Source organism: Oxyura jamaicensis, chromosome 7 (assembly GCF_011077185.1).
Source record: "Oxyura jamaicensis isolate SHBP4307 breed ruddy duck chromosome 7, BPBGC_Ojam_1.0, whole genome shotgun sequence".
NCBI lineage: Eukaryota > Metazoa > Chordata > Aves > Anseriformes > Anatidae > Oxyura > Oxyura jamaicensis.
In genome coordinates, this window is record NC_048899.1 from 15,885,367 (window position 1) to 15,908,093 (window position 22,727).

At 46.3% G+C, this 22,727-nt stretch overlaps 1 protein-coding gene across 6 annotated transcripts in view; it reads right to left on the reverse strand.

Annotated features, from left to right (window-relative positions):
- The window catches only part of PLEKHM3 (pleckstrin homology domain containing M3), a 119,060-nt gene that overhangs the window by 95,101 nt on the left and 1,232 nt on the right, over positions 1 to 22,727 (reverse strand). For 4 of the 6 annotated variants that reach the window (XR_004752607.1, XR_004752606.1, XR_004752608.1 and 1 more), the window contains exons 1-2: positions 18,005 to 18,157; positions 7,711 to 8,524 (exon numbers count right to left, since the gene is read on the reverse strand). Coding sequence is in view for 3 of the 6 variants with exons in the window: in XM_035332361.1 (XP_035188252.1) it covers positions 7,711 to 8,314 (604 nt within the window). In the remaining 3 variants the exon portion in view is untranslated. Of the gene's footprint in view, positions 1 to 7,710; positions 8,525 to 10,861; positions 11,083 to 18,004; positions 18,158 to 22,727 lie in introns of those variants that run through there. The other 2 variants (XM_035332363.1, XM_035332362.1) reach the window with 2 other exon arrangements.

The window sequence follows — 22,727 nt, forward strand, 5'->3', positions numbered from 1 at the left end:
GTCTATGCAAGTTTTGGTGGTTCCTGTACAAATTCAGCAGAGTTCACTGTTACATTCTAATGCCAACTTTAACATTTGGCATCCCAAAACAACCCAGGGAACAAACTCTTGCTCTATTTGACTTGTACTTCACCTTCCCAGTAACAGAGAACTGTGATGGGTCTTCGCTTTCACTGGCAGAATTAAGAGACAGGTGATGAGGTTTCTGCCTCCGGTTGCCCATCTCCCTTGGAGGTTTCTGTTCCCAAAGCAGGAGCAAGGAAACCACTTGGGAACAGCTCTTCATCTGCTGCCTGGCACAATTAGACCAAAAAAAATACCCAGCATCAATTGACCTTAATGCAAAGTGTTAGGAACCACAGCAAGAAGGAGCTCTTTCACTAGCCGTTTGTACCCTCAGGCTGTGAGCTTTCAAAGAGTGATGGGGTAGGCAGCTGGAGGCAGAAACAATTTTCAACATCTCAGCTTAACCAGTTACCACTCAAGTTAACAGTCCACACTCCAACAAGTTTTAAACATGATCACCTGCAAGTATGCCTAGTATGTCTTCAATGCAGAGCTCAGACAGCAGAAGCACCTGGGTTTGACAAAGCCCAAGATAACCCTGTATATAAGGTACTGCATCCCCACTGTTCTGGGCTTCCCAGGATGGCTGGCAAAAAAGCTCTCAGTGAAGACCAACTTTAAATGTTTATAAGGATTCAGTAAACAAGTTTCAACCTTAATGAACATTCATGAGAATTAATTGGTTTAATATATTTAATGTGGGTATGCAAACCTAAGACAGTTAAAAATGAGGGAAGGATGCTACCTCCCATCTACACTAACAAAAAAGGACACAAAGGTTTTGCTTTGCCAGCTCAGCCTCAGCTTCCCCATGTAGCCCACATACTCAGAATGGAGATGGCATTTAACACTGCATTCAAACCACTCTACACTTTACCTAGAAAGATTTTTTGCATATATGACAAAAGTCATAACAATTTTTAAAAAAATCATTATTTTGGCACTAAGTCTGAAATGATAGAAAACAATATATCTTGCAGACAAATATGCTACTGGAGAATGTTTCAGTTAAATATGAAAACTGAAAACCCAATCTAAAACTTAAAACAGTAGAGAAAAAGCACACTTTCATAATCCCAAATGGATACACGCGTGCGCGCACACACACTAGAAGAGAACCAATTTAGTTCACCATACATCTCTGGCCCTGACATTCATTAGTATTTCTGCGCTAACTCAAAAGCCATTAATTTCTCTGAAACCCACACTAATCCCTTTGTAGTGCAGATAATGGGCAGCCATTCTAGAGTCATCTTCCCTTTCTATTAATCCAATCAGGGAGGCAGCGCTTCTGCAGCTCCAACTGCAATCTCTCTCGCTTCCATCAAGTACAGATGACAGTTCAAGCTTCTCCGTAATAAGACAACTCGTAACCTTCCCCCAGCCACCCCTCCTTCATCTGCACGCAGGTTTGCTTGTCTTTTGTTGAGTTACAGAAAGGCTATCTCTCCCTGCCTTTCACAGAGGCACCCTCTCCCTCCTTCATTCCACCCTTTCCCTCAAGCCGCCGTGAATCGGCTCTACTGGCTCTTGCCCTGAGACAAAATCAGCAGCCAACTTGATTAACATTCAAATGTCTCCTGTAGTTTAGGTTAGGGCAGTAGATGCTGGCAGGGAAAGGCTGAATCCATGCACACACACCCCTTAGAGCCCTCTGCTCCTTTGTCATCTCCATGCACATTGTGCTGGGTAATGCCTTTCTTTTTGGAGAGCAAATGCTACCACCTCTCCATCCACCTTCCAAACAAAAACAGCATTTCTTTTCCTCCCTACAGAGACAGGGAGAGTAAATTTAGGAAGAGTTAAAGAAAAAAAAAAATCACAGTAAATGGCCCATGTCTGAGCCATTTGGAGTTCCAATTTCAAGATAAGAGGGGGAAGGACACAGAAGGAAACAAAGAGAGACTCAGCAGCTGAGGACAGGGCAATAGGCTCCTCAGCATCTCTCCTCTCCTTTGGGAACTCCCACCTCATTCCAGCTGGGCACCCTGCACCATGCACATACCTGCTGCTTTCCATGTCTGGGAGCCTGAGAGGGAGCCCAAATGTTGTCTCAGCACATCCAGATTTATGTTCCTGAACAACTGACTGTACTTGGGTCCCTGTTGGTAAGGTAGGAAAACATGCCCTGCTCTGCACTACTGAAGCATTTCTGATTACAGCAACACCAAGTCACTTGGAAAAGAGCACAAGCAGAGATGCTCAGTTTCTGAGGGACTTGCCTCTTGAGGTGGTATTCCTCTCTGGATTCTCTAACGCTTAGTAAGAGATGAGCACAAGTTACATAGTATTGAGCTTTTGTCAATGGTCCTCCTCTCAGATTCCCAGAGTACTTAGCAGATGCCTTTGTGACCTAAAATGCTGCAGGTCACTGGGTTGCTGCAGCACAAGCTCCATAGTTTTTAGAGATGGCACTGCCAGACATGTAGTCAGAGAGAACAACTGCAAAAACCTGTGGAAGTCACCTTAAATACCAAAACACTTTTCTCCAACCATTTCTCAATTCAAACATAGTTTTAGCGTGGCAGTCTCGGCCAGAGATATGAGCTAGGAAAGAGGCCTCCTGGGTCCTGCCACTGCAAGTGAAGGTGGCCAGCTCAGCTTACTTGTACTTTTTGTCTACCACAATTTTGCACATCGTTTTCCACCCACTCTCCTGTAAGCTGCAGCATTTCTCTCCATCAGGAAGAAAATTCACTTTTTTCATCTTCCTTAGGCTTAGGGAAAGTAAAACGTGCTTTGAAAGTGTTGAACTTGGCAACTTCTTAATTTTAGATTTGTGCATTTGCTGGTGGGATTGGCTTAGCTGTTCTGCAAAATACACTGAATGAAGTGCCTAAAGGTATGAATAAAGAACCTAGACAAATTATTATTATTTGTATCTTTCCTTTCAGGTGTGTTATCTTATGTTCTTTTAAATTATATGAAACTACTGAAGTCTACATGATCCCTACTGCCCAGCCACTCCACCCAAACCTTTCTGTTCCTCTGCAGCAAGTCAAACACTTGTGAAGTGCTTGCTAAGCAGACCACCAGGACTCTGTACCTACTGACACAGAGCCTGTGCCGGGAGGCAGTGGAGAAGGTGGTTGGATTTAGTCAAAGGGATAGAAAGGTGCAAGGCCAACCCCAAACAGCTCTGGAACGAAAAGAAGTATAATGTGCAGAAAGAGATGGTTACCTACCACCAACTAGGAGATGCATAAAGCAGCAGAACTTGCAAAAGAAGTGAGAATATCAAATGAAGATGCATGATCTGCTGATCTTTGTATAAGTTCACTGAATTCAGCTTCAAAAAGAAGGAAAAAAGGGTATAAAGTGACTGACAAAGCCATGAAAACAGGGTTAGTTCACATTAGCAGACTTAACTGACACCACTAAAGGAAAAGTCTTATATAGTGTAATAGCAACTAACCTGAAAATTCAGTTATGAAAGTCATCACAACATCACTGGAAGCAATCAGCACTGCCCCAGGAGATGAAAACCCTGTTCATTAGCTTTATGGAGTGCTGTAACTCCAGAGCAAGAGTCTCCATAGAACATAACCTTCCTGACCAGCATGGCCTCACAACCAAACTCATGAGTGCTGCTTGCTGTAATCCTCCTGTACTGTGAAGCTGCTGACTGTACGTGAGCCCCTCCCATTGCTTCCCACCGCACTCCCCTTTCCATGCCTCTGTGCCCTTGCATGGCCTCCCAGGCAGGGCAGGGGAGCTGGGCACGCTTCCCTCCACCTGACACAGCTGCCCAGCCTGGCCCCCTCTGCCACCAATCTCTGCCAGCCCCCTGTGGCCCTTCCAGCACAGGGTGCCCATGCCCAAGAGGCAATCAAGAGGGAGCCTGCAGGGAACCACTGCAGGACTTCCTGAGATAGCCGGCAGGGTTAGAGAGTAAGTATTACCTAGCACATGAGATGAGGTGATCCAGATTACACTCCCGTGTGAACCTAGGGAAAGCACATCACCTCTCTTTGTCCCTGCTCACCCTCCCTATCTTTTCTGTGTGATTTATTTAAGCTGTAACCTCCTGGGAGAAGGGGCTATCTCTTGCTAGATGCACAGACAGGCCCTGGCACTTACGGACCCCAGTTCAGTGGAGGGCATCCAACTACTTCCAACTGGCATTGGATTTTAAATAACAATTTTGCCTCCTCAAATCTTGAAAGGCTCCAAACTTCTGCAGTACAGCTAACTATTTCTTGACTACCTTTTAATGCTGAAAATAGATTGGCCACAAGGGGCACCGGCTTGCCAACTGGCTTGATACTTCTGGGATTATTTCCAAGTAGTTTGAGGCTTCCTGCTCTCCAGAGAGGAAGGTGCAGAAGTGTTGTTTCCGCACATCTGCCTCTCAAGATGGCAGCACCATTATCTTCTGCACAATACCACACAGCTATAACGTTCTGCCATCCCAGTGGCAATTAGCAGCATATTGGTCTGCCCTGGCTGCGCGACTGCTACTTAACGCTGACAAAAGATAGTGCTATAGGAGTGGTTTTGCAAAACCACAAATGGCAGTTAGACTTCAGAAACCTCCCTGGTAGACCAGTCAGGAGCTAGGCTTTGCACAGAAGGGCAGTGTGAGGGCTCCACAACTCCACAAGTCACACCTTCAACATTTCACACTGCTCAGGATCTCTGACCACTTTCACCTCTGCAGCAGCTCCCTTACCTACCACAACACCTCACTGTTCCAGCTAACTGTCTTTGCAGCTCCTTCCTGAGGAGGCGAAAAGATGTGAAGAGAGGGAAAAAATGGTAAATCAGTCAGCAGAGAGAAACAAGTGAAATCCTGGCCCCAATCAGAGTAGACTTTGGCCTTGTTAGCCAGTTCTAGAGCAGTCACCTTTCTCCGACATGCCTATTTTGCCATGCCACAGTGCTGCAACCAACCCATAGATGCAGCATCCTGACAAAGCATACTGCCAAAATCAGTGGGGCTGGCTGAGTTTGGGCACAGCTGCCTGTTGGTGAAAGCTCTGCCGTTCCCGAGCTCACAGGCATGGCAGGCACACTAAACAGCTACCCAGGAAAAATACTATAGCACCCACAGTCTTAGGAGTGGTTGTGTTTGAATGAAAACATCCACATGACTGTCAAAGATAACTGCTCACACATTGTGTTTTAATGATCTAAGCAAGCTTTTGCAGGATACTACAGAAGCAGTATTCTCCCTTTGTTTGCCAGGCCACATGCCCAGAAACACAAAAGCCTGCCTTGAATTTGCTTACAACTTTCTTCTTTGCTAGCTCCACTTACTGCTTGACACTGCTCTGTAGCACAAACAGCGCTCATTTCTAGTATACTCGCTGTTTTGCCAGCCGGCCTTAGGAGATACAGATCCAAAAGGCACAGCTTCTTTTCAGAGCCTTTTCTTTCACAGCACATGGAAAGGATCCAGTTTCATTTTATTTGTATTATGAAAAAGCAAGCAGCAGGAACAGATAAGCTCATAGAAATAAATATACTATGAAGATAAGGAAAAAATAATAATTGTGAAGAGCTAATCTATGCAGCAACTCGGCCAGCCTAGAAGGACTGGGAGACCTCTGCAGGCTCTAGAGGAAAGTCTTTTACCACAGTAAGGACTGAAAGGAGGGGTTGGAAGTTGCTCTCAGTAACTCATATGCATTGGCTTAATCTGCATAATGCCCTGGAAAGGAATACCTCCACAGGCTGAGGCCATTAAGACTCCTTCAACTACAGCAACAGCTTTTAGCCAGCCTTAAAAAACATTTTTGGTCTACTGTGGAGAATAATTACCAGTCCTGGATACACATACGTGCAACACCTACTTTCTTGGTTTTGTTTTTGTTTTCGGCTCAGCTAACAGTAGCAGCAAACTGTGGCAAGCTCTCTAGTAAACACAGAGGGGAGAAATACCACAGCTACCTTCTAAACCCTGCACAGCAGCAGAACAGAACAGGTCAAGGAAACAGACTAAAAGAGTTCATTTTCAGAGTACAGTTCTCCTTCCTCAAAGCAGGTATCACCACCCTTGAACCATCCCATGCAAAAAGGCTCTTAGAGGGCACATAACAAGCACTGACAAATGCCTTGGAGCATTGCAAAAACAAAAACAAACAAACAAACAACAACAACAACAACAAAAACAGTAGGAAAGGGTGGGCTGAGCATCTTAGAGGTACTGAGTGCTGCTGGGCTATGGGAGGCTCCTGGCTGAAGTTCTTCAGCCACTCTTACTAATCCCTTTCCTGCCCTTGCTCAGTTCACCTCCAAGATCCCAGAACTCTACCCTACTGGGTCTCTTCTACAAAAAAAGCTATTTTGAAGAGACCTATGCTGCTGACAGCTCTGAGCCCAGCAATGTGACTTGAATCTGTGTGTAAGAGAGAAGGGGTGTAATTTACTTCACCTTGGAAAGAGGTGTGATGCATCGGGGAACACATTCTGCAAGCAGAACAGAACCCCCGCTCTACATGAAGCAGAATATCTCACTGAACAGAAATAGCAGCAGGTATACATCCCTTGCACACCACGAGCACCTACCCTTCTTCGGGTTACAGAAACCATGCCCCAACATAACACAATAACCAACAGCTTTGTGTGTGTATACATGTGTATTACATATATATTTATATTTTTATCTACAAACATATCCACAACCAACCATTTACGCACCTGCTTTTCATGCCCCAAAACAGCTGACTTATCTGGAAAACCTAACCTAAAAGTCTCCTTTTAACCCTAAGCAGCCTACCTGTTCATAACTGGAGTCATTCCACCACTTGTTCCCCCCACCCCATGCTTTCACAACCCCTTTGGTTTTAGAAATTCCTTTGTTAAGCCATGCTTTTATTTATAATATAAAACCTTTGTGACACTGTTTTTCGTTTCTGTGCCCTGTTCACTGCTGGTATCTACAAAATAAATCACAGAGACAGAGATAGTGGTTCAGTGTTTCTGAAGCGCTGAGCACAACCTCTTCCTGTGTGCTGCTTGAGAAAGGGAAAGGAAAAACTGTAACTTGGTGAAACATCACTCCATACGGCTCACTGGAGATGCCTACCTCAATGTGACAACAAGACTTCCTGCACCCCATACAAAGCTGGCAGAGAAGTCTTAATATTGACAAGCACAAATAGTGTGCTTGAGTTTTTGTTAATTGTTTATGGACTGAATTGGCTGCATTTCTTAAAGAAACACGGCAGCGATCTCAGGCCTCACAGTAAAGCTTTGTATACCCTCTTTTTAGTGGCTGCTCATTGATTTCTTTATAAAAACTGACTTTGCATTTGCCATTCTCCCAATAGTTTTAGCATTTAAAGTTTTTTTAGTATAGGAAAATCAGGTACGAAAACTATTGTAAATGCAAACAAATTATTTTTTCCTGAGTCATAATAAATGAAGTAGGAGCAAAAAGTAAAACAAGCTTAGTTTTTCAAACCATCAAAGGAACAGAAGTCAAGATTGTTTTAAAAAATGGTAATTAACCAGGCAAACAGCTAGAACTGCATCAAAGATATGAGAGCCATTCCAACTTCTATCATTTTAAGAGCTAGCTCAGAGGGTTTTTTTTTTGTTTAGTTGTTTTTAAACGAGCAGCTTCTCTTTCAATATAAACATTAAATACAAATAGGAAAGCCTTCACATCAACAGAAACAATAAAGCATTCGTACAAACCTGTGTTTCCTTGGATGTCCTCTCCCTTGGTTAATGCCAGGTAAGAGAGCAGAGTGCAGTTATTGTCCTGACCAGGCAGAGGTGGCCGCTGCAGAGAGGTGCCCGTGAAGACCATTCCCCAGTTCACATGGCTGATATCAGAGCGCGACCTGTTGTGCCCTGGCTTGAACTTGGAGGATTCCTCATTCTGCACCAGGATGTCATTCACTGAGCGAGGCCTGTCTCTCCTCCGCTGGCAGATATTGAAGATGTTAAAAGCTGCAGTCTCCCCTTCCCCTGCCCAAGCAAGGCTGTCAGCAGCGGTTCCCCTCTGCACCATGCGCTGCTCTTTGGCAGGAAACGCTGTCTGAGCTTTGGTTTCCAACAGGCCATTTTTGCAGTGATCCCAGATGAGGTTACTTTTGGCTAAGGAGGTGACATTCCTCAGATTCCTGCTTTCTGTTATCTGATCAAATACCTCATGCCCAACCAGCTCAGGAACCTCCTGCACGCCATACACCTCAGAGGGCTGAACGATCTTTTCAAGCTTAGTATCAAAACTATTGAAAAAGTCTTCAGTCACTTCCAAGGCAGGGCTAATGTCATCAACTTCAAGAGCCTCCATATCCTGGGCTGCCACGGGGCCCAAGGGAAAGAGCTGCTTCACGCCTGCCCTTGGCACACGTAGAGATTAACAAAGACATGCACCAACCACAATCCTTTGTGGTGGAACAGAACCAAACCAACCCTTGTCTTCAGATGTGAGACTTAACACCCACTGATCGTGTTGGCTTTAGTCACTCTGTGAAGTAACCTCATCGTGACAGCAGGTTACCTGTAAAGCAAAGCAAAGCATCATGTCAGTACAGGTTTCTTCCCAGATAAATGTGTTTAACTGCACCACTCTGTCCACAGTCGCCGTGTTTTATGTCTTCTTGAACTGGAACCTGCAGAGAGCAGGGTGCAGCAACAAATAAAGAGGACCCAAAGTGATACAAGTTACTAACCAAGCTGTAGAGATCTGCACTGGGAGGCAGTGCTGACTAACACTGAAAATAGGGAATGCACACCCAGGGAATGCTTAGCACAGGCTGCCATGAGGCTGCAAGAAAAAGATGATAGAAGAAGGGTAGCAAAATAAGGCAACAAAACTCTAATACTTTGCCTTTTTCTCCTAGATTGCTTGCACTCCCAATTTTAGGAGACTGCCATTAGTTTTGCAGCTGCTACTTAGCTACTTTTCTGCATAAACCTATTGATTTAATAGATACCACAATGCTAATAGGCTGCTGCAGAGCAATGCACGAGTGCTGCACACTTCTCTCTAGAATATTGCTGGGAACCTGTGTGAAATAGTGTAGTGCACTAAGTCCCAGAAAGACAGTGCATCCTACGAGCAAAACATAATACACCATAAACCATACTGTCATAAATCTGTCAATCTCTATTTCCAAGCAGCTGACTTGGCAAAACATAATAGAGAAGGGTTTGAAGGCTGGAACTATTGCAGAACTGTATTGACCCACCTGAGCTCACTCCAGGACGGAAGGGAGGGTTATTACACTCCCTGTGGTGCAATAAGGGGGTGCCTCATTGCCAATTTCTCTCACCAAGCCTACTGGCTTTCAGCCTCTCCCTCTTGAAGCTCCATCCACAGTGCTGCCATGCCCAAAGGATGTGTGGGGTAGGTACGCTTAAACTGGGGAAACTAAATACATGCACATTCTTGGCACCTGGGTGCCAGTGGAAGAACAGCTCTCATGGCTGCTAGAAGAAACTACAGCACCTAGAGCCTGTGCAAGCAGTGCAGTCCGAAGTCAAGGAGATCTATGTCCCAGTTTTGACCACATCAGCTCAAGTCCTAGAAGCAGCAAAGCTGCATTAGCTCAGAGCTAGATTAATACACTCTTAATAGAATTAATTAGCCTGGACAGGACTGATAATTAGCAGCTCATTAGCTTGTGAATGATGCTGAAGTGCTACCAAAACCCATAAAGATTTACACCCAGCAGGAAAAAACATCTATTAAACAGCATCAAACATACATAATGCTTATTTTTAAGTTTTTTTTTTTTTTGTTTTTTGTTTTTTTTTTTTTTTAATAATCCGGAACAGTCTGTTTGCTTTGCCCTAACTTAAATCAGCAAAGTTGTTCAAATAGGCACTCCTTCCTAAAGCAGGTCAGAGGGAGGAAGGAGACCAGCACTCCCAAAAAGGAGGGGCTGCAGAGTCCTAGAGCACAAAACTCAAAGCCCCTCCACAATCATCTGCTGGCTTCCTCCCACCCCTGCTTCTCCTGTGGCCAGCCACAACATGCTCATGTTTGAAAGTAGCAGCTTGCCCTCCTTCAAAATAGATCAGACCGTGATCTCTCTAAACACATTCCAAGTAAATCATTAAAAAATAAAAATAAAAAAATAACCATATACACAACTCTGGAAGCTTGAAGGCTTTACACTGGGATCTTTTTCCCTTTATCTCTTTGCAAGGATTCCCATCACTAGTCTCACAGCAAACCAGGATGAGGACCAGCTTCAACAAGCAGATGTAGAGTGAGACACTGACAGCAGAGCCAGAATTGCAATCAGAGCACTGAACAGAATGGATATGGAGTGGTTTCAAATCAGAACAGTATGGGAAACAGACTCTTTGCAAAGCTGTGCAGCTGTGCCAGTCGATGGCAGTGGGAAATAAAGTCATCCTGGGCACATCTGCATTGTCAGCTTCACGCAGCACGATGTTCAGTCTCAAAGCTCATTCCTGCCAGCAACCCTTGAACATCGTTCTGCTCCCTGGTGCCTTACAGCTCCACTGGCTAAGGGACATGATGCGGTACAACCTATCCACTTAATCCACATCCTCCTATGGTATTTTGAAGTTGCAAAACCACAACAGGCATTCACTTGAACAAAACCAGCACCAACATAACCAGACGCCAACAGTGAAAGTTGTAGGCTGGCCCATACAAAGACACTGCTTTACAGGGGTTGGCACAGAACACAGCCTTGCTCCCACACAAGAGACTGGAGCAGCGATCACTCCAGAAGGGCTTGTGACATGCCACTGAAGCATTTCAGAAGAATGTCACTGGTAGCAGGTGCACTGTTGCTCTGTTCGTTATTTTAAATCACTAGAAAAGGTGGGAAGGGAAGGGGAGAAAACTGACACTTACATTTACCAGGTTGATCTGTAAATGCTGGAAGCCATGCTTCATGTGGCTGCATGTTTCTCTGGATCCGGTGAGACTGGAGTTACCCAGTGTCACGCAGCCACACATGGTGCTCAAGAACTACAAACTGACCTCACTTCCGTTAAGATGCTGAATCACAAGGTCATGAGAAGATGACAGGCCTCTGCAGGTTCACAAAAGCCAACATTAACAACTTATAACTCGGTTGTTTGCCCTGCTCAATAAATACAAGAAATGTAACTTCAGTGGAGACAGGCTGATCCCCTTCTACACCACCAAGAACCTTCTTAGGTCAAAGAAAGAGTTGTGCCAAGTGTGCAGCAATTCCCCCTGGTACTGTGATTCTGTAAGCCTCCATAAATACAAAATTTGGCGTTTTCTGACAGTGACAGTCAACAAAAATTTCCTTCAGACTTTGCAGGGATTTGGTGCCAAATGAAAGCAAACTTTGATATGCCAGTAAACAGCTCCATCAGAATCTCCTCCAGGAGGGAAAGCATTGGAAATCACTCCCTTCAAGTGAACGACAAAAGAGAAAAACAGTAGGCTAGGATGAACTCCTTTTAAATTATTATCAAATGTACTGTGTGATGGATTGTTTTTTGGAAACACATGAAATTTTCCAAAGACATTCAGCCTAAGGTAGTGAATATGAGAAAGAGGGATATATCAGCCCAGACTATTAAAGACTGCTAAAGCTACAGGCAAGCATAAGCAAGGCTTTGTTACAGGAAGCAGAAACCTAATAGCTCATCTAGACCCCTGGGAACTAGTCTGACTGAAAATAAGTGAAGAAACATGGTACACTGTTCTTAGCAAAAACTGCTCAACAAGGGGCTTGCAGCAGCTGAAATGCATGCTTTTCTACACATCTGGTGCAGGTACAGGTTTTGTCCATGAACGTATAGCAATTAAGGGTCACTTACAACATGAGTAAAGTCTTTACTATCATGAGTGTGTAATGACCACGTTACTCACATGGCTGAGGTAAACAGCAATGATTGCTGGTAATGTCACAAGAGATGCAGAAGTCCAGTTTAGTTAAGATTACACAAAGCCTAGAGAAGCCACAAAGGCTAACCTAGCTGACTGAGCAATCTGACGGCAGAGGACAATCATGGATGACAAACGCCTAGGAAGGTACACTGGAAGAGATCATTTAACTTCCCGATGGGCTTTTGCCAAGGAGAATAGCCATGCACCACACCACAATAGAAAAAGCATGGAAGAGGCAAGAGCAGAAAGCAATCTTGTGGGTGACACATACTACTCCAACAGGCACTTGCTGTGTATCCCCATCTCACACATCATGATCAGTTGTGTCTTTAAAGACTCATTTCTTGTGCTTGTTAAATAGGGACAGGAAACAGGCTCAAATTCAGCCTCCTGCTAAAGGAGAGGTAAACAAAACACAGCCCCTTATCCTTTCCAGAATACCAGTGCCATGACATGGGTCTCTCCAAATCAACCACAGCAAAAGTGGTTAATGTCAGATAAATCTGGAAACTGGGAAACAAGAAGGAGAAATCACAGAACTCGGTAAGAAAGCAGTCTGGTTAGTTTTAGTGCTCACAAGACCCCTTATTCAGAGAACAGGTGATAGAGATGTAAAAAACAGTGAGTCATACACACCTGGTAAATAGGGGCTTTCCCTTTTTTCTTGTACATGGAGAGAGAACTAGAAAGGGCCCATCGATGATATACACAGGTAATGTGTTCAGGAAGAAATGCATAAACAAGAGGAGCTCCCAGCCAGCCAGAAGACAGCAAAACGTGAGCAATATTGTTAGAAGTTCCCAAGTTTCACTGATTCCCAATGATTCTTAGGGTCAAATTTCTGCCAATCAATGGGGCATTTTGAGAATTCTCTCTCAAGACCACAAGAGGAGATCCACAAGTTACCTGTATGTGAAGAGAGAGCAGCAGTGCCTCAGTCACTGGAGGGCTCACCCTATCCCTGGAATCTGCTGTGGGAACCAGCTCTGATTATCTCACGCTGCATAGAAGCTGCAGACTGAAACTCCTATGCTAGCAAGGAAAACAGAATGGGACATTCTTTCAGTTTGGTAACAATTTGGTAGCAGAGCTAATTCAGCCACAGGAACCTTTATTGCTGGTGTGTTGCAGGCCTGGACCAGTAACAGTTCAGCTTATGGGCTGTGAGCCTGGTCTGAATAACAGGTCATCTGAAGAAAAGATAGACCTACAACCACCTTGAATACAATCCACTGGGACTGGTGTAGCTAATACCTAATGAGCTTTCCCGTCAGTCAGACTCTGAGCAACCTCAGCCTGTGACCCTACTCCCTTCAAGTGGCACCTTGAACAATCACAACCTACAGGTTTTGCTGCAACAAGGACAAGCCCTGTGGGTCACATCGGCCAAGTGTTGCCCAGAATCTAAATAGGATGCCTTTAGGTCAATGACAGTCCCTGAAAACCAGGCTCTGCGGTACAGTATCCGTTTAAAAGACATGAAGCTGAAGACTTAGGAGCTACCTCTTAGTTAAGAAATAATGTGTATTTGTCAGGTGGCATACCTGACTGACTGAAAGAGAGGAGGATGATACACCAGTGGCTGTCACACAAAGTCTTTATCACTGTCTACACATTTTTATACACTGCTGGCACAGACTGCTTGCAAAAAGAAGTTGAAAAATTCAAAGTGGCAGCAGAATGCAATGTATCATGCAGTGCCATCTTTCCAGCATCCCCCTGCTGTAACTAGACAGCAGATGATGTTTTATTTATTTACAGTATAGCAAGGCCTACTCAGCAAACATTCTCAATCTTTTTCTGACCAGGAGCTTGTTTAAAGGTCTTCCTCCCAGCCAGAAGCCCTCTTTCCCTCAGCTGTCTGGGAACCCTAATGTTGTAGCTATTGTGGCTGAAACCTCAGCATGCAACATCTGCAGTCATACCCACTGCACTGTGTGCCATTCATACATAAACAAAAGTCCTGGTTCAAAACACTTATACTCGTAGTGATTACAAATCACGTGAGTACACTGGCTACTTCTTTGAGTAGTGATTAATGCCACACTCCTGTTTGCCTCTCATACACAATTTGGAGGCGCAACCAATTACAGGAAACTTCACAAGGGATGATTGTACGGAGTATCTGCTGGGACACTGTCCATGTGCAAACCAGCACATTTTCTTGTACCATGGTTGTATTTTGTTTCCCCAGCACAAGGTCAGCCTTCTCCCCAGTCCTTTCAAAACCCTGGTTAACCTACCACGATGTATGCTGAGCGAGCAACACAGGACACAAGCTTGTTAGATTCATCATTTAATGTCTGAATGAAATTTACATTACCTCACAAAGAGGAGACTAAGATTTTTTTTTTCATATGGAACAGAGAATCAGAGTTTCAAAGAGATAGCCATATGTTTGTCAGTGGTTGGTTCAACATAGCCCGAAGAATTGTCTTTAGATCACATTTTTAAAACACCTTTTGAAAAGCCTCTTCTGCCAATATCCAAGTGAGAAATTAACTGCTTAAAATTTTCACACAATCCTAGTCTTATAGTGGCTCATGAAGGTACTTTCTGACTGATATTCCTGCACAAATCACTGGCAATATTCAGGAAAAACTTACAAAAACTAAAGAAAAAGGCTTTCTGGTCAGGAATGCTTGGCTATAAGGCCAGGTGCCAGAGGAGATAACTATGAAAGTAATCAGAACCATTTCTGTGTTTCAAACCCACCTGTTTGCTACAGCCTCCCTGCCTTTAAGGATCAAATTAACTGCCAACATTTATCAGTGAAGAAGAGCTCCCACATCCTGTGTGCTAGACCCACAAAGAAGTGAAGAGCAGGAACAGCTACTCTTCTTGGTGCCTCATCTCAGTCAAGCTAAAGGACAGCAGTGATCTCTTATACTAAAAACAAAAAAAAGGACAAGATGAAGAAAGAGGTGAACCCAGGGAGGAATCAGAATGGCATATCCTATGAGGAGAAGCAGACCTTTAACAAGGATATATGAGCCTCAGTCCATGAAAGCACAGATTTCCCCAGCTACTGATCTGCCCCATTGCTTTAACAAGGAAGCTCCCCAGGCATCCTCACCCTGCATGGCAAACTAACACATCACAGCTATAAACACCTCATCCAGTGATGAGCACATTAATGAATAATAAGCAGTGCTTATAGTACACATTACCTATAATTTTAACTGCACCTTGGAAACAGTAATTACAGTTCAAACAACTGTAAGGTGAGGAGTGCAGAACAGCCTGCTGCACCACAACAAAGTGGATCTGGAAGGAGAAGAGGACTGGGCAGTAAAGGAAGATGGACCACAGAAAGCTTGTCTTTCCCAGAGGCAATCTGCTGTACAGCCCTCCCAAGATCCCCATCAGTGACTCCTTTTCCTTACAGCCATCTGGCACACACCTCTCCAGACTGGGGAAGGATTTCAGGCCCAGGGAAATAGAGGGTCTCCTGAGACCCAGTCCCACCCCTACAGACCAAGGAGTAAACACTTGAAACCCACACTTCAGGCACAAAATCCACAGGAACAACATGAATGAAACAGTGCAGTGATTTGGCATATGCACAAATGCATGGTCTTAAACATACCTGTGGTCATAAATAACCCAAAGGAGGCTAAAAGATTTCTGTGCTCAGATTCATTTGCTTTGTGCGTACAGATGTATGTAACTTGCACTTTACATGCTGCCCTTGACTCCAAGAACTCTTGCCTGTTCCAGACACCACAAGGACAATAAAACAGGACAGCCTATGATCTCCTGAGCTCTGCACAGAGTGCAGAGGAAGTCAGGGAGCAGGGTATCCAAGAGGCAGGACACAAACCTCCTCCAGTACAAGAAGAAATGTGACTGAATTGCACATTGCCACCATGACGCACCAGTTTGTCTCCTTCTAGGAAGTCGGATAAATTTGGATATAACAAGTGACAGAAAACATTTTTAATAAACATTTCTGGTTAACGCAACTGAAATTTTAATTTTCTCCCTGTTCCATATTTTTTAGAACTATGCTGAAGAGCCAGCATTTAAAAGCTTGTCTTTTTCTTTATTTAACGGAGATCAGAACTGAAGACATTTTCAGTTTGTCCCCATGAGTTCTCAACAGAAATGAAAGGCATATTTCGCTACTCATTTACAGACTGCTGGAAATCAGGCTGCTGAGCTTTCAGCTGTTGAGTTCTGCCTGACATGATTCCCCCAATGCCCAGAGGTGGCTGCATTTAAGTAATGAAGGACGTATATAAGGGGGGGCTGCCACATAAAGACATTTATCTCATAAGTAGGACTCATGGACAATAAGCAGCTTTGGGACTTTTCTAGATGAAGCACTAGCTGGTATAAATAGTAATGCAATAACTGAATCTGTTGCCATCTATGACAGCCTACACAATTAATTTTTAGTTAGCTCTGCAGGGTAGTTTCTTTGAGGCACACCAAGCAGGAAGCAACAATCAGGCTCCAGTTGTGCCAGTACAGCCCAGTGCACCCCCGTCACTGGGAACAACAGCTGCCATTGCCCCAGAGGCCAGGAGGGCAAGAAACAAGAACTCCCACAAGAACATGGGAGACGTTTCTTCTCTGGGTTTACAGCAATGCCGAAAGAAAATAGATTTGAATTTCAAATTTGTTCATCACATGGCTGGCTTTCTGAATAACCCTGATCTGCAGCTGCAACCAACTCCTCTTTCTCACTGTGGTGCCCAAAGAGCTTGGCTGGGACACAGCAAGCCTCTCCACAATGAGATTCCCCATAACTCTCACTGGTTGAATGCTGATATTGATGGAACTACATATTTAATAACAAACTCATCTTGAACCTCAAACTAAGCCCTCTTCTTGTCTTTCAAACGGCCAGGGCCACAATGGATTGGCACACTCATTATCAGAGAAAAGGGGCAAGGGAAGGAAGCAATGATCCAAATAATGCTAAGTTCAGCAGACTACCAGAGCAACCCAAACGCCCAGGTCCTGGCAGCCCTGCCACAACTGCTAACCCCTGCAGGCTAGTTCAGCTACACAAGCTGCTACAGAGTCATTTGACTATTCCAGCACAAACATTTGGTGTTTTCTAAAATGAACTATAAGTTTATTGCAAACGATCTTTTGCAGAAGCCCAGTAGAAACCTCAGAACATCTGATTAAACTGAAATATTAACAACACAACTGCAGTCTGATATGGTTCTGTGGGTATGATGCACCTAGCTGCTGTAGACTGATTAGATTCTTCATTCCACTACACAGTGCCATGTTCCACATTTTAGATTTCTGATTTTTTAGTCTCAAATTTAATCCTTTATTTTTTTTCCACATAGAATGTACAAACTATGAAAGCAGTACGAGGACAACTCCTGTTGCTTAAAGTGTATGGGTATCAGTCCTATCAAGATACAGATGCTTCCTTATTCTTACATACAGTGACTTGTAGTCACTCAGTAGGATGACACAGTGCCTAAAATTAGACTTGTCCGTAAATCCTCATAGGATCAGGGCTGTAAGTACATATTTGCAGAGCACAAAACAGGTCAAGCACAAGCCATGATTCCTTGTGCTAACCTAATCTTGACGTCCTTCCCTTCCCTGGCAATGCCACTGACCCCAGTGTTCATGTTGCTCCTCCAACTGGCACGCACACCCAAGCAGCCGATACTCTCCTGATGGGCCTCTTTAACTCCAGCAGGTTTAATGCCACTGACTTAGCTCGCCTGCTTGCCCCATAAGAGAAGCAATTTTGCTGCAGCGCAAAGCCGCTACAGCATTATGTCACTGTGCTATTAAAACAGGGAGCGATGCCTGCGCGCTGTGCACGCACGCACACGCCCTGGATGTGGCTGTACCGACCGGGAGCGGCCAAAATTCCCGCGGAGAGCTGCGGAAACGTGCGAGGCCGGGGCCTGCCCCGCGCAGGGGCGGGGGCCGGCCCGGGGCAGAAGCCTGCAGGCGGGGCCGCGAGACTAGCGCCGACCCGGCCGCGCTCGGGCCTCGCACCGCTGCGGGCGGCTCTCCGCTCCGGGCAGCCCGGGGGAGCCCGACCCGGCGGGACGTGAAGGCGTTCCCGGCGGGCTCGCAGAGCGCTCGAGCCCCGCGGCGCGCCCGGCCGCCCGGTGGGGGCCGAGGGGGGGGGGGGTTTACCTGGCCGCCCATGCTCCGAGGAAGGGGCTCCCCGCAGCTCGCCCCCGGCCCAAGCCGAGCCGAGCGGAGCGGAGCCGCCGGCGCGCAGGCACGGCCCGGCTCGGCTCGGCCCCTCCTCGGCGGGGCCGCGTCCTGCCGCAAAGCCGGCCCGGCCGCCGCGGGAAACGGCGCCGCGGCACCAAGGTTCCCCCCGCCGGGGGCCGCCCGCGTCCCCCCGCGGGGAGAGGCGGCGCGGGGCCGGGACCACCGGGCAAGGGGCCTGAGGCAGGGCGCCAGGCGCAGCGTCGCCCATGGCGGGGTAAAGCGGCCGGGCTGACCTCGGCAGGGAAGGGAACGCCGCACGCCCTGAGGGTTTGCAAAACCGCCGAAGGCACGAAGGCTTACCGGGGAGGGAGGTGAAATCAGCATCGCCTCAGGCAGCAAAAAGATCCCCGGTGCAACCTGTTACCAAAGAAAACAAAAAGTTGCACGACAGTTGCAAATTGTTTATTCCATTGGAATGTAGCGTTGGACCCTACCCAATGATAGAGGTTGTGCAAAAATAACCTCCAGGCCAGACATACCTACATGTGGATTAGGGATGTACCTCAATTTGGAAGCCCAGCACACCCCAAGCTGCTCTGCGCAGCACCGTGCACATCTGCAGCCCCCAGCACCGTGCTGCTATGCACCTGGGGAGCTGGTGCTTGGCTGAACCAGGCTGGATCACTGCTGAGACACTGCTGCACTAAAGGGCCACACTGAAATGAGTCCATAAAGAGGACTCACAGTCATCCATAAGAGAAAGGTGTTTGGTTATCTTCCATACTCAGTTTTTCTTCTCTTCATCACATACCAACAATTTAGCATACACTGCAGAATGTGACCAGGTTGCATTTGTGTGCATTACCTGATTTCAGCAACAGCAAAGATGAATGGGCACCTGTGGTGCACAAACGTACCAGTTTGGCTGCCTGAAAATTAGTTAATCCTGACCTTTACAATCTGTCAGTAGAGCACCACACATCTCAAGTTCGGCTCATAAAGATGAATGGCTTGTTCACTGGATAACAAGCAAAGAGTGTTCTTTTTATTCTAATTCAATTTTATTTACCACAATCCCTCTGGTACAATATAATCACCTGCTTCATCACTATTTATTTCCAACCACCCTTTTCTCACATGGTGCTGAGACATTTCTCTTTCAGGCTCCTCTGAACAAGAGCAGCCTCCTGGGTCTCCCAGGCCTGCCGAGGCTTCAGGACTTCAACCTCTCTGCCAGCCATGGGCCCCCAGCTCCTATTCCGGGTCCTGCAGACACCCATGGGGCATGCAGGCATTGCATCTGTGGGGACATCAATGCTGGGAGAGGGAACAGGCAAGCAGTATGCCCTGTGCTCAGCAGGTGTGAAACCCATCTTCTGGTTCTGATTGTACTGCAGTGATGAAGAAAAATTGTTTTTGTTTAACAGTATACACATACTTAAGTAACTTTCTGGCAGGTGGCCCCTATCTCATCTTCCACCCGCAATGGAAAAGTGACGTGGTTGCAGGAGGGCAGTGGACTTCTTGCAACAGCTGGAGGAGATCTGCTCAGGGATATGGCATGGATGTCACTTCTTTTTGGGGGAGGGGAGAGGACACTGAAGAAGGAAGCTATTGGAAGACAGCAGAGGAGCCTCATTCAAGAAGAATCATCCTTCTGCCCAAAAACAGACTGCCAGTGATGCTTGGCAGCCGTAGATCTGGAAGGACAGCAGCCAAGTGCCATGAACCCAGAACATCTTCAGCTGTCTCAGCCCCAGGTCCTCAGCATTCAATGCACTCAGCCATGGTTTCTGACTCCCTCTTTCCTACAGCCAAAGTACGTCCAGCACGGGCTCCTTGGGACCTGGTCTGACAAATATGTCCAGTCACTCGGGCTTGCACCACACCAGGCATCGACTGCTGTGCAGCTGATGGGAAATTTGTCTCCTCCCAGGGCTCCATGCCTGGGTAGATGCTTCCCGGAGGCTGGCCAGCACCACGGTTCCTGCATCATCCAAGAATGGCCCTGTGCTCTGTGGAGGCTTGTAGAAAACACCATGTGTTCCCCCCAGGACAAAAGAGGTACACTTTTCAGCTCCCTGAAGAGTACTTTTCCCAGCTCTAGATATTCCTAACTGTGCTCTCATCTGCTGGAAACCCTTTGCAAAAGTCCTGAGATGGGTAGCACTTTCCCTTTTCTGTGCAAAATGCAGTTAGGCTGCACCTTTCTTATGCTGGCTGTTAGGGAACAGTTTGGTTTCAAGTTTTTAATTCTCTTTTGTGAGAAGCACTTTTATGAACAATGGTCACCATTTTATTGACAGAAGGAAGGGATTCCATCCCCTTTCCATTTTTTTTTTTTTTTTTTTTTTTTTAAATCTGTGAACCCTCATATTCTTCTGCCACATGTTTAAACAACTGAGTCTTTCTGGGCAGGTGGTCTACATTTTCTTCCTTTAATTCGCTGGAGGTTTCTCTGCCTGCAGCCTGCGTGCTATTGGAAAGAACAAATGACTAGCCTTATCCTTTGAAGCTGCAGGATGACAGGCTCGAATTCTGAAGAAATCTGAACCTTGGAAAATGATGTTGTGATAACTTCACATATTTAAGAATATAAACTCCAGATTTAGCAGTTTTCATTGTTTAAGGGTATCACCATCCTCCAACATGTTTCAAGCAGGTTAAAGACATGGTGGTGTCTATAACAAAACCTTCCACGCAGCTTGACTTCCAGCTTTGTTCCCCTTGCTCATCAACCATCAACATACGGCCTGAAGCTGAACACAGCACATAGAGCCATCTGGTGGTTAACTGCACAAGTAAACAAATTGTGCCCTGTACATCCACCCGATGAAGACATAAATGAAGTCATCTTCTTTCTACCCGAATGCCTCAAATGTCAGCTTTTTCTCAGCTTTTAGACTGAGATTCTGAAAGTTTAGAGAGTCAACAACAGAAGAGGGAGAAAATGGCTCTATCTGCTAACACTGGAAACTTCTGCTTTCCTTGTGTGAGAGCTTGCAGGACTGAATGCTCTTCTTTAGATCTGAACATCTCCCATGAATACTGCAGAATCCTTTCACAAATCCAGATCACTGTGCCATGAATTCCTGAGTTTGGCTCCTTCTGATAAAATCCAAACATCTTTGCCTTTAACTAGGAAACTCTCAAGAATGCTTTGGGCTGTCGTGATGTGGAAGGAGGAATGCCAATTTATTGTAGCCATTGACAGACTTGCCAGTTCACACCAGCTGAGCATTAGACCCACCGTCTTTCCCTGCTGCCTCTGAAACAGGGGCCTTTTTTCACACATTTTAATTACTGACTCCCTACATAGAAGCTATTACCTCACAGAAAGGCCGTTAACTGGCACGTTCAGCACAAGATGAAACCTTTCCGATAATTGTTCCTTAAGTTCATGTTTATGAAAATAACTATCATCAGATGATTAAATTAAACACCGCAGCCAGCCCAGCTATACACTATTCTCACTTATCACACTGAAAGGGAGATCAAAGAGAAAGGCTCAGGTAAGAGTTATTCCAACTCCTCCAACTTGGGTTGATAGCTACCTATTGAACACACTAATTAGCTTCCTGCTTGGGGTGTGCAGTGCAGAATTAACCCTCCCGAAATTGGCCGGTATAGCCATTTTCATGCCTTGTAAGCAACTGGACGCAGAGGGACGACTGCCACCTTTCTCTGCACTGTAAAGCAGGAGCACAGACTGAGTCTGATTTCAGAGACTCTTGGGCCTCCATCCCCTTAGGTGTCGTGTGGGTGTGAGAGCTGTGCCCAGGGGACGGGAGGACAGGGTGGACGAGGCCCTCCTCCTTGGTCGCCTGCCCCCAGCTTTCCCCTGCCCTTGCTGTGACCGGACAATTCCCGTCCCGGCACTCCAGCAGCGCCGGGCACCGCGTTGTCCCTTAGCTCGGGCGCTGCTTAGATGGGGAGATGGTTCCTGAAACGGGCTTTCTCCCAGCGCTTCCCTGCTTTGCTTTCGTGGGTCGCGGCGGGTGGAGGAGGAGGGCATGCCCGCTGCCCTCCCCGCCGCGCCGCCCCGAAGCCCCGCTATTCTCCCGCTAATGGGATTGGCACCGCTTAAAGCGGTCTGCGCGGGTATTGTCTGCAGCCGCAGCAAGAGAAACATTATTCAAAGGCCATTCAGGCCCCAAAAGAAGCGGCAGAGCAGAGTAATTATCGGAGACTCTCCATTAACGAGGGCATCTTTGCTCTTTGTCTGTGTTGGTTTAATAAGGGCCGCTAATGGGGCCGGGGGAGGGGAAGGCTAACGCTTCTAAACAAACCTCCTTCCCTCCCCCTGCCTCAGAGGACAGCCGGCCTGATGGGCGCTGACAGCCGAGCCAGGAGTTACCATATTGCGGAGTGACCTCCAGGAAACTCGGTGTGAACCCAGCCGCTTTCAGCTCTGTCCCCAGCGAGCCGCCAGGAGCATCGCTTGGCTAGCTGTTCTCTTTTTAGCCTTTCCGTAGTTCCCGGTGCTTGGCCGGCCCTTTTATACACCCCCACCCGACCTCTCCCATGTCATCTCGTGACCCCTCATGGCTGGGCACAACGGCATGGAGTGCCAGTAATGAGGGACGACAGCGCAGATTAAGGTCTTGCAGCAAAACCTGGGCTTCTGTCCATTACCCAGCAGCTGCGGCTGGGAGATGCTGCTGGGAAGGCAGGAGGAGAGCAGTACTGGAGGTGGCAG